The sequence below is a fragment of the Astatotilapia calliptera genome, chromosome 12, assembly GCF_900246225.1.
Source record: "Astatotilapia calliptera chromosome 12, fAstCal1.2, whole genome shotgun sequence".
Lineage (NCBI taxonomy): Eukaryota > Metazoa > Chordata > Actinopteri > Cichliformes > Cichlidae > Astatotilapia > Astatotilapia calliptera.
Genome location: NC_039313.1, coordinates 22,455,724 through 22,470,385, shown reverse-complemented (window position 1 = coordinate 22,470,385; position 14,662 = coordinate 22,455,724). Strand labels below are relative to the sequence as shown.

General features: G+C 41.2%; 2 protein-coding genes across 2 annotated transcripts; one reads left to right on the top strand and one right to left on the bottom strand.

The window, feature by feature from the left end:
• Positions 1-902: 902 nt before the first annotated feature.
• On the top strand, positions 903-5,382 carry klf9 (Kruppel like factor 9). Its single transcript, XM_026187106.1, has 2 exons — positions 903-1,961; positions 3,325-5,382. Exons 1-2 carry the CDS (start codon positions 1,553-1,555, stop codon positions 3,603-3,605), a joined length of 690 nt encoding a protein of 229 aa, XP_026042891.1. The 5' UTR covers positions 903-1,552; the 3' UTR covers positions 3,606-5,382.
• Positions 5,383-5,639: 257 nt separating this feature from the next.
• On the bottom strand, positions 5,640-14,662 carry fam219ab (family with sequence similarity 219 member Ab). The gene is made up of 6 exons (XM_026187107.1): positions 14,408-14,662; positions 13,361-13,460; positions 11,579-11,684; positions 10,912-10,992; positions 10,770-10,824; positions 5,640-7,500 (listed from the first exon to the last, which is right to left on the bottom strand). Exons 1-6 carry the CDS (start codon positions 14,483-14,485, stop codon positions 7,342-7,344), a joined length of 579 nt encoding a protein of 192 aa, XP_026042892.1. The 5' UTR covers positions 14,486-14,662; the 3' UTR covers positions 5,640-7,341.

Below are 14,662 nucleotides of genomic sequence, written 5' to 3'. Positions count from 1 at the left end.
TTATACTCATTCCTTTTCTTCTTTTTTCTTTTTTTAAGCAAACTTTTAAGAGACAGTGGGAAACATGTAGTCTGAAAATGTTGAGGCGCAAGGGAAAGGTGCTGCCTCGTTTAGTTCACAGTGAATAGTAATTTGGCAGGATTAAGAAACACATAGTTCTAGGGTGAGCGTAAACTAAGGAAACTATCAGAATGTAAACATTAAAAATGTTTTTATAAAGTCACGGGAAAAAGTGTGACTGTAAGAAAAACAGTAGCTTTATCTTAGATGTCTTTATCTCACGAAACAAGCTTACGTGTCAATATTTCTGCCCTCTAAAGTGGAACTTGTAAATATTTAGCAGCTGTAAAAACACAGGGGCAAACTATAACCACAAGCCATTTTTTCCATACATAACAGATCATTCATAATTTTACATATATATACATATACAGTTTTTTGTGTCATCTTTAAAAAAAAAAATCTGCTGGCTCGTGCTAAAGCATGCTGTATGTTACTGTGTAGGGTAGGAAATTACCAGAAAAGCTTTGACTGTAAGAGAATGACAGGGATGATACTTAAGTGTTTTGTACACATTACACAGGTCAAATTAGGTGGGATCACCGAACGATGAAAGAGACAAGTGACTGAAGCAAATCATCCAGAAAAGAGGAAAGGACACCATTTATTGCTTACAAAACTTAAACTTCAGAGAAAGAAATCTGTAATTATTATTAAACTTGTTATTAAAAAGGCATGTAATTATAAATCTGACCAAATATAACCAATGTTCATTATTCATTTTCCATGTATTTATTATCCAAAATCACAAAGGGTTAGACTTTTGTTTTTAATGACGACACTTTTACGTATCTACATATAGATCTACATGGACTTATATTTTTCTTAATGATTCCTCAAATCCATTTTTACACTCTAACAACCATATTTACCATTTTCCTTAAGTCCCTGAAGGTAACATGAGTGTGGTCTTGCCCTTTTCACCAATCCCAGTCTTGTGATTAGTCGAGGGTCTTTTCACTCACTTTAGTCAATAGGCAGTCCCCCAAAAACCGAGTCACGTTTCTTCTCATCCAATCACAGTCCAGTTTAATTATGACACAGTGGGATTCCGCGAAATTGTTTCTTGGAGTTGAACTAAAGTGCTGCTCTCTGTAAAATAGGACAAGTTGACCCGTGTGTGTCTGCGCACAGGGACGTGGACACAATAGCGCCGTGGGCAAACGCTGTGATTTTGATTCGTCCGTTAGAATTAAAAGGATCTGGAGGAAGAAAGAGAAAGGAGGTTAGAGAAAGGAGGAACCGGGGAACATTTTCAAAGCGCTATCTTTCCTGAGCGGCGCGTTTATTTATCCTCCGCGTAACCCCGACAAGAAAAGCGCAGTCTGCGCGGAGTGGTCACATTGAAGACGACACGTGTGGATGATTAACCGCATGTTTCCTGGGAGGACTGCGGACTGATTACTGTATCCGCGTTGTCGGATAGTTTTTCCTCGCCTCTCAAGATCTATTGTTTTGCTTCTGTCCTCCCGGCTCTGCTTCAGGGATCGTGATGTCGTCGGAAGTCGACGTCTCTGCAGACCGCGTCCCCAGCCGACCACCGCCGGGGCGGATGGAGGACGTACTGAAAGAGAGCCAGGAGAACAGGACTTTACTGATGGTGGCGAGGATTTTGCTGGACTTGAACAAATGCAGCCCCAACGCTGTCAGCGCCGGAGAAAACAGATGTCTCGGGGGCAACGAGGCCGGCGCGCAAGAGAAAGCGGAGCGGGGGAGTCGCCTGAGCTGCGGGGACAGCCGCGGCTCTCCGGCCAGCCAAGCCAAACATCCCCGGAACACGAAGGCGGCGGCGGCGGGGAGACTGCCGTGCTCCGAGAAGAGACACTGCTGCCCTTTTGCTGGCTGCGGGAAGATGTACGGCAAGTCGTCCCACCTTAAAGCCCATCTTCGGGTCCATACCGGTAAGTAAAGTGAGAGGGGATGGGGTGCTTGCTGGGTGCTTAGGCGACACGATACCAACAGCTCTGCGTCACTTCGACCCTTTTTCGTATTTTTCTTATTTATGACGTAAGACTTTTAACCGAGAAAGTAAGAGTAAAACGTGACGGACAAGAGTCCAGACCTGTGTCTCGTGTTGTGAGACTTTTAGGGGCGTGACCACGTGTTTCTGCAAAACCACATTATAGGAAAGGTGGTCTCATGATCGCCTACTTGTGGGAGGGGGTGTGACTCACCGGGACATATTGGACCAGAGGCTGGCAGAGAGGTGGAGAGGCAAGGGGGAGGAAATCTTTGTTTTAACGTCCTGTGGACACGCGGCCAGAGTGCGATCTTGGGTAAACACCACGTGCGGACGCCCATATTTGCGAAGCTTTATTGTTGAGATGTAATAAATGACGCCGGAGCATTGGGCATCATGAGACCCAATAACGCCTCTAATGATTTTAGCTTTGTGTTCCTGCCACCACTCTTCATCATACAGCACTGGCAGTCGGAGTAACAGTGGAAGAACATCTGCCGACACATTAAATAGGTCGTGATTCACACGCGGGTCACTGCGACACTGTTGTCCCCACGTGTTCTTGTCCGGAGGTAACGCACACTGCGCCACCATTTCCTCATACGTCATCCACCTCCACTCCCCTCGCGTGGGCTTGTAAACAAGAGCTGACATGTGGTTCTGCTCAGCACGTGGAAGCGCTGTTGAGGGAGTAATGTGCCCTGTTTCACCTCAGGGCTATCTTGACTGACGGCTCCGATGTCAACATGTTATTGTTCTTAGCAGCAGTCTTTCAGCAGATCTTAGTTTCGCTCCAGACCGCAGCCTGTGTCTTATTTTCACCCCCCTTCTCCTTGTCACACTTGATTAATCTCGCAAATGTGTGTCTGTGCTTTAATTTTGATTGTTTCCTCTTATCACAATAAGTTTTTTCATCCACTCTGATAGTTGCTATGCAGAATACAGCCTCCAAGTCCTCTGGGTTGTTTGTTGGTCTCTGTGTTTTTCATATTCTCATACTTGTGTGAATGCAAAGCAGGTGCCACAGGAGACTTTTTATAATCATTTTGATTTTTTTATGTTTTGTAAAATAAGTATTAAAAAAGTGAGTATTTGTTCACACACAGCAAACTCAAAGTAAGTCCTATAATAGATTTCACAAAAAAAGGTCGACTCTTAGTTTGTTTTCTTTTTAGAAGGAAAGAAAATGTGCAAATGTAACATGATGACATGATTGATTTTGTGGCGAGGAAGGAGTGGTTTGGGTTGGTTAATATGATTAGTTGTAAATGTACAAAAACAAAAACTGGGTGTGTTTCCCTCAGGTGAGCGCCCCTTTGAGTGTACCTGGGCAGGCTGCGGCAAGAAGTTCTCCCGATCGGACGAGCTCACCCGTCACTATCGCACGCACACAGGCGAAAAGCGCTTCAACTGTCCGATGTGTGACAAGTGCTTCATGAGGAGCGACCACCTGAAGAAACACGCCCGGCGACATCCAGGCTTTCATCCCAGCATGCTCCAGGGCTCCGGCGCGGCCAAGAGAAGGCGTTGCTCCGTGTCCGTGTCCTCCTCTGATTCTGGAGACCGAAGCCCCACCGGGGTGTGAGACACACCCACATACTGTACATGTGCACACAAAGGTACATACTGCACATACAGAGTGTGGCGCCTGTACCTTTTCTACAAATCCTGTCGAGCCAGACAACCAGCCAGACCACAATTCAGAGTTTACTACACATGTAAACGAAGTAAACATGACAAATCTGACTGTAATCACACTAGAACTTCTCCTCTCATTCCCTGAGGTGATTGTTATTTATTAAGGGTTATTTCAGGGAAGTTCAGTTCTTCTTCAACTTTATTGTCTGTTGTCAAAAAAATGTTCTTTTTTCTTGAAAGAATCTGCCGTCCAAGTGGAAACCATGTACCCATAAAGTGTTTGAAAAACACTGCATAAGTTCACTTTGCATCGCAGACTTCCCTTGCAAATGAAGAGAATGGGAAGAACGCAAGTCCTTATATTCCTAGCGCTTAAAGAAGTTCTGGAAATAGTCCTTTAATGAATATTGTTATTGCATACATAGACTTATGCACACTTGAACAGTTGCTTTTCAGCCAGGATAATGCAAATGCACAACACAGCAGTATTATCATGTAAATAGATCAAACTAACTTCAGATGGGTGATATACTAAGTCTAGTGTAGTTACATGTTATTAGAGAGTAATAAGAAAACTATACTATAGAGAAATATAGAGCCTGTTTATTTAATTTCACACATTTTGCCATGGACTTCAGGTATAATCAGGTGTGTTATGAGCTTGTAGGGATAAGCAGTGTGTTTCCTGTGTTGAAACACACACATTGCAATTAAATGCACCAATATACCTTTATAGTACCTTGTCGAGGCCATAATACACAAGCAAATCTCAGCATTTGTGTTGTTTCTTAGTAACGCTTGAAAACATAACAGGGTAAAACCTTTTAGACGATAACGTGGTAACATTTTTTCACTTACTGTTTAAACACTACTGGGTGTTCTGACCACAGTGATTTATGTTTAGTAAAAGTCCGTGCCTTTTGACGGTTTTGTGGCAGAGGGGAATTTCTACGTTTTTCAATACTACCTGAATTAACATCGTCAGATTCTTTGTGTTGCTGTTCAGTAATACTTTAAAGCTCAACGACTGTCTTCAAATGCCAAGAGTGCCAGTTTTGTTTGGACTGCATTTTTTTTTTTTTAAATCAGGGAATAATGTGATGTGTGGACACATGACTTAAAATTACACCCCCTGGTGTTGACATGGAAGCACAACATTTCTCGTAGGATAGAGTCCTAATTATTATTATTATTATTATTGTTATTTTTATTCTTATTGTTTGTCCTTCCATTTGAGGAGTGCTTTCTTGATTAGTTCAACAAATTCCATCATGTAGCATGTTTGTATGTATTTTCTTTGGTACAGTGTATGTTTTATTTGTCTGGGGATCTTTTATAATATTACAAATGGAATGAGAGGTCTTATTAAGCCACTACAGGAGCCAGATGAATTATTATTGATGTCATTAGTTTTCTTTTGTACTTGTCATGCGATGCATTCAAATGTCCAAATAGAGTCTGTAGCTTGTAGAATACAAACTACATATATTTGTGAAGTGAAATGCTTATTTTATTTTATTTTTCTTCTTTTCTGGCATTATGATGACTGTGATTGGATGCTGGTGCCTTTCAGGTTGAAGCCCTTACTTCTGATGCTACTGTACTGTAATCAGGGACTGTCAATGCAGATCCCATGCTATCGCAATACACATACCTGTGTAATAATTGTTGCTCAAATGTTTTAACATTAAAATTATCCTTTTGGGTTTTTTTTTTCTTTTTAAGCATTCGCCTCTCTTCTTTTTCGCATCTCACACCCATAGTCACACTATGCAGCCATTATTATATATTACCATAATAAATTATGAATAATGTTATTATGGATAACCAAGCACATCAGACGCTGTTTCATTTGCATTTTGTTTATTTGTCGTTTTCATACACTGCACATAACATTGTTAAATACTGTAATGGAAGTGTTTACGTTACAAGAAAATCTTTTTTTTCTTTTTAAAAAAAGAAAAGAAAAGAAAAACACTTATCACTTGTGTCTAAATGTAAAAAGAAAAAAAAAAGCATAACTTCTTAGCAAATGCTCTTCAAATAAACTAATCAAGATGGAACACAGACATCTTTTAAGTTTTTTCTATACTTAAGGCATATAATTGCAAATCAACAGCTAATTTAGAGGAGAGAGGGTCGTAAATGAAGGGCATTAGTGCTCCAAGTCAACGATCCATGATGTTGCAATAAACGATTTTCATTCTGTTTGAAACAGAAATCGATGCTGTCTCACTTATTATTTTGGCATTGTAGGTCTTTATGCATGCATGTGTGTGTGTGTGTGTGTTGGGTCATCTTTCTAAGATGTATACCACGAAACAAATTCAACAAAGCCAGGTTATCTTTGTGTTAGTTGGCTTGACAAAACCTAAAATGCCACAACAGTGGCTGTCAGCTGCCTTTGTTAAGTCTGGCTTTCGTTTTTTGGCGATCAGTAGTATTTACCATGGTGATTTAGTCAGGTTAAAACAGAGCAACCTTTCTAACACTGAAATCTCTGACTTTAAGCTTAAGATAGCTCATTAATCTCACTTCGAAGTACACCTCCTCTGGTGTGTGACCCTGTGTTCACCTAATGATCTGTGGCACTGACACAGAAATGGGAAGGAGGGTGTCCGGTGATCATCAGGTTGCTTTGGCCTTGATAACGTGGGGATCAGAGCAAGAAACAATATGCAATCATCCCTTTCTACACAGTTCATTTTCACTGCTCTGCAGGAAACAGTACAATGATAAGGGCTCCCCAAAAAAGTAAAAAGCAAAATGTGCAAATTGAAAACAATGCAACAACAGTAGCGTGTGATTGCACAAATTAACTGTGGTGCAAAAAAGCTACTTGCTCATTATTTACCATTGGATTATTCAGTCAGATGCTCTTCATGCAGTTTGTTCCTCAGCTATTCGATTTCATACATTCCCTCCTAAACTCTGTGATGCCACATCTCTCTTTGCCATTTAGGCAAAGAGAGCAGAAGTATTGAAGGTGGTGTTAATGAGTGCAATGACCTGGTCTGTGCTACATATTAACCCCTTAAGGTACAACAACAATACAGTTTCCTCTGTTTGGAGAATCAGACTTCTACGACACAATCAAATATCTGAGCATCAGCACATTCAATTTTAATTATCCCTCAGGTTAAAAAAGTAAGCGTTTAAATAAAAAAAAACTAACAAACAAACTAGAAAATAAAATATATATATATGCAACTCAGAATTCAGGTAAACAGAACAGCTGAGTCAGTTATGATAATGTTTCTTATTCTTCTGGGAAACTGAAATCACTTTAGAGCATCAAACAAACTTTTCTTTTTTGTCAGCTTTTATCAGTGTGTTATGTTAAATCATGTTGACCAGGAGAAGAGCTCTCAAACACAAGTGCAAGTCCTACCATAGGAGGAAACCACCACTTTACTAATCTTTTTATTACATATTGATTAATTTCAAATATGTTCATTCTCCTAGATTTTAAACCAAGGTTTCTATAAGGTAATTTGATTATTTGTTGTTGTCAATATCATCATAGCACTTACGATATTCTAACAAGGTCTCACTGTCGCCACTGTCATGGCGAAGTAAAGTCACAGCAGATAAAGACGGGAGGGCAGGGGAGCTCATGTTGTGTGGAAAAGAGCGGGGGGTGGTGGGGGGGGGGGGGGGGGCAGAAGGCTGGAAAGGCAGAGTTACTGTATTTGACAGGTGGTAGAGGAGGTTGCCTGGCAGCACATGCAGGTAGGGTTGACTGATTTGGGTGGGATCAAATCCAGGTCCTCGTCGTCGGGGATTTCGTCAAGGCGGTAGCCATCTTTCAGCAGCTGAATGTTCAAATCTTGATTGATTTGCTGAAAAATGAGAGGACACAGAGAGAGGTCAGTGAGTTACAGCATCATTTACAAACCCTTGGGTTGCAGATCGCCGGGCTGCAGAGCTTTTTGCAAAAGCTGGAATGTGCAAAAAGTAATGAAGACCAAACATGTAACTTTATGTGCTGATTCCCTTCCTGTCACACAACGAATTACTAAAATCATGTGACTCTAGTGAAAAAATAGTGGTGGACAGGAGTTTACATCCACCCATCATGGGCGTGAAGGTCATGGTAAGAAAGAGTGACCTTTATCCTTTAGATCCAGATGTACAGCTGACTCCTGTCCTGTCGAGGTGGCTCTTCTATGTGGCTGTTTGGTTTGTCTAATGTAGAAGACTGAGAACTCCTCATTACACTGCATAGTATACACTACGTTGTTTAGTTTGTGTTTGGGAGAGTTGTCCTTGGGACAAACCATTATGATGATGATGATCCTAATTCGAGGAGGCCAATGTTCACATTTTGGACAGAGAAGACAGCTGGTTTGAAAGAGGATAAAAGATGGCCTCATCTATGTGCACTGTGAACGATCATCTTTGAACAGAGGGGGTGCCTTATGACACCAGCTGTCTGCCACCTACAATCCAGTTTTGAGATCTGTTCCCAGATGCCTTAACGCCCACTCACATCTTGCATCAGGTGATCTCAATGGTTCAAATGATAGGGTGAAGCAAGATCTCACAATCGTTGCACCCCAAAACCTCTCCTGATAATGACCCACACCCTTTTCACATCTTGGCTCATGTGATGAGGCACATGATCAATAGTGGGCCAATGACCCTCTTAAGGGACAACTCCCACTCCCACTTCCACAAGCTCCTTAGAGTTCTTTTGGAGTCATTTACATTTCTGGTTTGCTGGCACAGATCCGGCTTTTAAGCATAGTCAAAAGATTTTCGAACAGACTGGGGTTGGGGCTTTGGGAATACCATTGCAGAAACTTAATGTTAACCTGCTTTTTCCACTCTAAATTCAGTTTTGATGCGTTTGGGATCATTGTCTTTTTGGAAAACCCAGTGTGCGTTTAATTTTCAACTGCATAGCTTTTGATTTGCAGTGAAGTTTAAGAAAATGGAAGTTGTTTTCCATTATTTCACTTCGTGCAATATACCAGTTTCTCTGACAGCAAAACAGCCCCGGAGCATGATGCTACCACCACCATGCTTGACAGCTGGTACAGTGTTCTTAGGTTTGAAAGCCTGAATCTACAATCTACAGTTCTTCTTAGATTTTCGCTGAGTTCTTTGGAAATCTCAGTATTGATCAGTCCAGTGACTGCTGTTAAACAAAACCTGTTTAGGATGGCAAACAGAAACTACCATTTGTAGTCAATATATGCTGTATTCCACCCTGGAAAAGTTTATAGAAATATATGGGCTCAAATTGTGGTCATAAATATTTTGTACTTGTAAATCAGTTTTGTATGTGTAAAAAGAATTTGTGTGTGCATAAAAAAGATTTGCATGTGGACATAGACAAAAAACACTTGTGAAACTCTGCACTCAGGTTTCAACTTACAAGTACGGATTTTGACCCTATTTTTCTTCCTTTCAGCTGATTGGTCAATGTCAGGTCAATCACAAATTTAACTATCGAATCAGAGAACAGATGGGTTTGGCTGTCGGAGGGGCACTTTTTTGAACTGCAGGTCCTTGAAGGGTAATACAGTTTGAATCTTTTTTACGCACACACAAATCCTAATTTACCAGTACAAAATATTTATGACCACAATTTGAGCCCATAAAAATACCATGACATGATGAGTAGATGCAAACATCTAGTAGTAGGCTCATCTAATCTGTGTTTTTATTTATTTATTTTGTTGAAGTAGCTGTTTAATGTTTGACAGTCTCAGACAGCTTATTGAGATAGTGTACTTCTTCGCTTTACTGCAGAAAATTAGGTGAGAGGATTAGTGCCACTCTCGTATGTATAAGAAAAACTTAACTCAAGTTAGCAGGCAGGTATTTTAATTTATCATAAAGGAGAGATATTTGTGAGAGCAGCTACAGGCTTAGCAGAAAGGTAACAAAATCTACACCTCAAAAGTTTAATAATTGGCATGTTTTATCTAGTTTGTATGATGTACTGAATGACCCAACCTTTAAAACCATTCTTATATGTGCTCAGGTTATCTAATTCCTCTGAGTGTCCACTGATTACCAGCAAAAGGTCCATTATTTCCTAAAATGTTGAGAATCCCTTTAAACATTTTAGGAGTTTCTTTGCAAAAAGCAGGAAAAGCGTGTGTTTGTGTTTTAATTGTTTTAATTTGGTCCTTAAAACACTCCTCAGGACATCATTTGTGCAAACTGCATGGTTGGGAACATACGAACATACGGAGGAAAGTAAAATTCCAAAGCACACAGGAGGACAGGTAGGGAAAAGAAAAGAGAAAAATAGATATGTTTATATAAATCACTGGTAAATCAAAATCTGATTGTACTAATGCAATAAAACATTAACATTAACAACAAACATTAGGACTGTCTATGCTCGTGATTTAGACTGGCTAAAAGTTCGAGTGGTAACCATGGCAAAGTGAGATTGGGCACTTTCACAGATGGCTGGAAGCATCATCACTTGGAGCGTGATAACTACTGTTCCTGCTGTGATTTTTTTAAATAACCAAAATAATTCCTTTGTTTGCACAAAAAGTGTGCAGTCATTTTATCTATATGCTGTTCTGCACTCTATCAACAATAAGCACAACAAACAACCTCTGTTCGGCCTGCAGTGGAAACAGTAACTGTATATGTACTTGTTACACCCAGGTTAGCCTGAACTAAGAGAGCAAATAACTGCTTTAAAGTATGTAACGTGCATTAGCTATTCATTTCTGACAGCATGTTGGAATTAGGATCTGACACTGTAAAACTCACCCTACAAAACCCACAAGCTTAGACTCGTCACAGACAGGTTATAAATATGAGGATGCGTCTGCGATTTGCACTTATAGTGGCAGCAGCGTTACAAACAAGATTTGCAGGAGCAGACATGCAGATATCACATTTCATTTGTATCCAGCTTTGTGTCTAATACACATTTGTCTGCAGATATATCTGCAGTGTAATCATGCGCTTGCAGGGAGTGTACATGCCCACAGAATTGCCATGGATAGTTTTAACACTGGCTTGTAAAACCCTAACACTTAGCCTCTTAATAATTATGGAAGATGGGGGGAAATATGAGAGTAAATACAAGGGGGTGGGATCCACTGATATTTGCTGAAGCACAAGCTCTTACCTCGGCTGAAGAGTATCCCGACGAGGAGTATCTAGACATGTCAAAGTCATCGTCACTGAAACAGAAAAACACAGGATACTATATTAATATCATTAATGTTTGCTTATGTGCTTCTCAGAAAGAAAGATGTTTGTGTGTCCACCTGTCTGTATCTAGGGCCACCAAAGGCTTCTCATCCGGGCTCTGGTCTAAAGACGAATAGCCTTTATTGGGAACTACCAACCTGCATTGAGGGGAAAAGAGAGAGAGTTGAGATCAGGCGCAGAGGAGAAAAAAACAGTTTCACAAGCTGTAAGAAGTGAGCAAAAACAGGACTGGCAGAGATGTTGAAATAAATGAAAAGTAGGCCTTGAGGCAGCGTCACAGCTGAATCACTGGAACAACAGAAGCGTGAAAGCAGTATAATGTCTAACTTCAGACATCTTACAAACCCTACATCAGTACGACTCTTTTTTTGTACAGCCTTAAAACACATTTTTGTTTCCACACATGGCACATTTAGAAAGAACAAAATAAGCTTAATTTCTACATTTGAAATACTGTCACACCTAAGCATCTTTATTTGTATTTTTCTGTGGTTTCACTTCAGGCTGGATCATTACAATTGTTACAGTACTCCTATACTTAAAGCTACTACAGTTACACAATTACACCACATGAATCTCTTTCAACACGTAAATTGCACTGTATGAGGTTTGCTGTGAGAAACTTCTAATTACTGAGATTTTGTTTATCAATAACAACCAGCCAACAGAAGTCTTTCTCATAATTTCTCGACTGACCCCACGATGAGACTGCTCGCATCTTACCGTGTTCTGGCCATGACATTGTTCTTCTTGGGCTGCTGGTTGACTGGACTACCTACAGCGTTGCCGTTCTTCAGCGAGCCCTTCCTAGCCAGCTCTCTCTGTTTCTCTGTGTAAGGAACACAGAAGCAGGCAAAGGCATAAAGGTTGAGCTTTGAACAATAAATGATCTGTATAAGAGTGACGGAATAAGTTTAACTAGTAAACTACAGTAAGGTAAAGTAATACTTGAGTTAAATGTTGCAAATATGCACAAATATGCACGCATGTTCATGTTTACTTTATTTAGGCACACTTATGAGAATCAGGTGTGATGACCTGATTTAGCTGAATTCTATATTAAGTCAATCTTTACTTTAAGAAGACTGAGATGGCATTTCTTACTTAAGAAGACAACGTTTTGGTAAGCTGTGCAGCAGAGTAACAGACGTGACTTCAGGGCAGATCAGTTTCTGCTCACTGGAGAGATTTGCTTCAATGATCAGCTGACCAAAGAGTGCTGATTGTTGCTGTGTGAGCTTAGAGAACTGTTAAATTTGTTTAACATATTACAATTCAAAGGCCTAGAAGTAAAACGTATTCAGAAACTTTGCATGTGACATCAAAAACTAGAACCTTCCCCTTTCGGCATCAGCTACTGCTGAACTAAAATCTAAAAACATTTGAATGTCAATGTATTTTCTTAACCACTTATAGGCTGGGGTTGTAGGCGAGGCTGATGCCTATCTCAGCTGACAACGAGAACAAGAGTACCGTACACCCCGGAGAGTTGCAAGCTCCTCACAGGGCTAATACAAAGAGACAAACAACTCTGCACACTAACAACTTCACCTACTGCCAATTTAGCTTCACCATTTGATCCATGCAGTCACTGGGAGAACCTGCAAACTCCACACAGAGAGGCCTGGCTCACCAGCATTTTTCAAACCTGACCCTTCTTGCTGTGAGGAATCTGCACCAAATACGTTTTGACATGACATATAGATGTAGATTGTATTTTTGTTTTGCTTGTTTCTTTATCTCAAGGTCACAAAAGCAAAGTGATGAATTTAACAAACATGCACACCTAATGAAATCAACATAGCTGCCAAGGTAGTTTTTATAACAATGTTTAATTGGACGCAGGACCAAGAAACGGCGAGAGAGAGAAGATAGTGGCAACGTATACATAACTGTAGCTGTACAGCCTAAAAAAAGAGCGTTGACTAACAGAGTAGCTCACTAATTCTTAGATATTATTGACTCTGAGTAAACATACAGTAGCAAACAGTAAAAATAAAAAAACATTAAAAACTATGTGCTCCTGCTCGCCACTGGACTCTGTCCAAGGTGCTGAAATGAATCTTTAAGAACTGTGGCTTTCTATAAAGACGGCATGAGAGGGGCCAGAGAGGCTGTTATTCCCTGCCTTGAAGACAATCACATTGGGTTTTGGGAACATGCAATTGGCCTTTTGTTAAAAATAATAGACTAAAAGATTAGTGGACAGATTCTAAACATAATCAGCAGATTCGTGAATAAAGACAATAATCTGTAGCTGCGGCCCTATTACAGTAGTAACCGCATTAGTTTTTACTTAGCAAGGCATCAAGAATAATCATAGAGGCCAATGTGCCATTAATTAAAATGCCTCAGCACAGCTATACAGTATCTATGCTGGTTCCTTTACGATCTGTGTCTACAGACTACGCACCATTTTGTGTTTGACAGTCAATCAAACAACACTCCAACAACCACAGATGGACAGACAGACATTTAGCCTGCAGTTAAAACTGTATCTCTCACCTATTTTCATCTGCAAAGGTGAAGGCTTGTAGTTTATAGTGACAGGCTCCCCCTCTCTGGTGTCTGAGTCAGCCTCTGAAGCTGTGGACGAGGCAGGGTCCTGGACACAAGGAAGTGCAGAGATGTGTTTTACTGAGGCAGCGATGAATAATGAATGTCGTTTTGTAATGCAGAGTAATACCCACCATAGCTAAGCAACGGGAATAAATGGTAATAAACACAGATCTGTGATTTGTGCCAGCAGTCTTAAAATAAATGTGCATCTTACAACTAGAGAGCAAAGGCAAGAGGGATGAAAGGCTTTATAAACAACAACAAATGAGGAACGGTGGGGACTTCTGGTGTGGGGGCACCTGGAGACAGCAGGTCAGGTTGCTTTAGTCTAGTCTGGTTCCCCAGCGGCCCCGGCGGCGGGCAGCAGAGGCCGCCCTGCAGGCTGCAGTAACCCCGGGCCCCGCTACAGGCCACGGAGCGCTCCGTTAAACCGTTTACACTGAGATTTGTATGTAAAGGCGAACCTTTAATGGCACGTACAAACATATACAAGCGATAAGGAGCCCCCTGCTAATCCCGTCAAAGTGACGCAAGTGGCGTCGATACCAGAGTAACTTGCTGCATGGATGCTGAGGATGCAGCAGCAGCAGTGCTGGGATGGGATGCTTGTTTTCGCCAGACATGACGGATGCTGCGCAGCAGACCGGACGCTGTTTGCGTTATGCCGAGCGACAAAAACAAACAAACAAACAAACAAACAAAACACAACAAAGCTTGTTTGTGAGCAAAATCCACGTCCCCTCGTGTATTCCGCCGTCGTTTATTCGATTTCACTCCGTGGAAGCAGCCGGGAAACTTGATGGAGAACGTTCTAATGGCAGCCCGCATCGAGCAGCATTACACATGGCAGGTGATGCGATTGTCGGGGTCTCAGTCTATGAATGGCAAGGCCTCAAACACTACACAAGTATGCGCGGTTGTAATGCCATTTTTAATTAAACAAGGCAAACAGATCAAGCGCCGCCGGTCATTTCCAGACTGTTCTAGACTTACCAGCGGCTGCATCTCAGCCTGCATCTCCGCCTCCTGTACAGCACTCGGCACTTGAAATCTGTCTATTTCTTCCATCATTTTGGCAACGCGCCTCTTCCCTCCCTTCTCCTCCAAAGTGAACGATGGTAGCGGATCCTTTCGACGAGTTATCGCCGAGATCGTAAGTGATCTCCGATTTCTAATAATATTTGTAGTTTTCCGGTGGAGAACTACATCCCAGCAGGCAGTATGTCGGCGATGGTGTGACCAGTTGGA

Coding starts and splice junctions, on each gene's coding strand:
- klf9 (XM_026187106.1), top strand. CDS start 1,553: ATGTCGTCGGAAGTCGACGTCTCTGCAGACCGCGTCCCCAGCCGACCA. Junction 1,962..3,324: donor CCATCTTCGGGTCCATACCG/GTAAGTAAAGTG, acceptor TGTTTCCCTCAG/GTGAGCGCCCCTTTGAGTGT.
- fam219ab (XM_026187107.1), bottom strand. CDS start 14,485: ATGATGGAAGAAATAGACAGATTTCAAGTGCCGAGTGCTGTACAGGAG. Junction 13,461..14,407: donor AGGCTGAGATGCAGCCGCTG/GTAAGTCTAGAA, acceptor CCTTGTGTCCAG/GACCCTGCCTCGTCCACAGC. Junction 11,685..13,360: donor ACCTTTGCAGATGAAAATAG/GTGAGAGATACA, acceptor TTCCTTACACAG/AGAAACAGAGAGAGCTGGCT.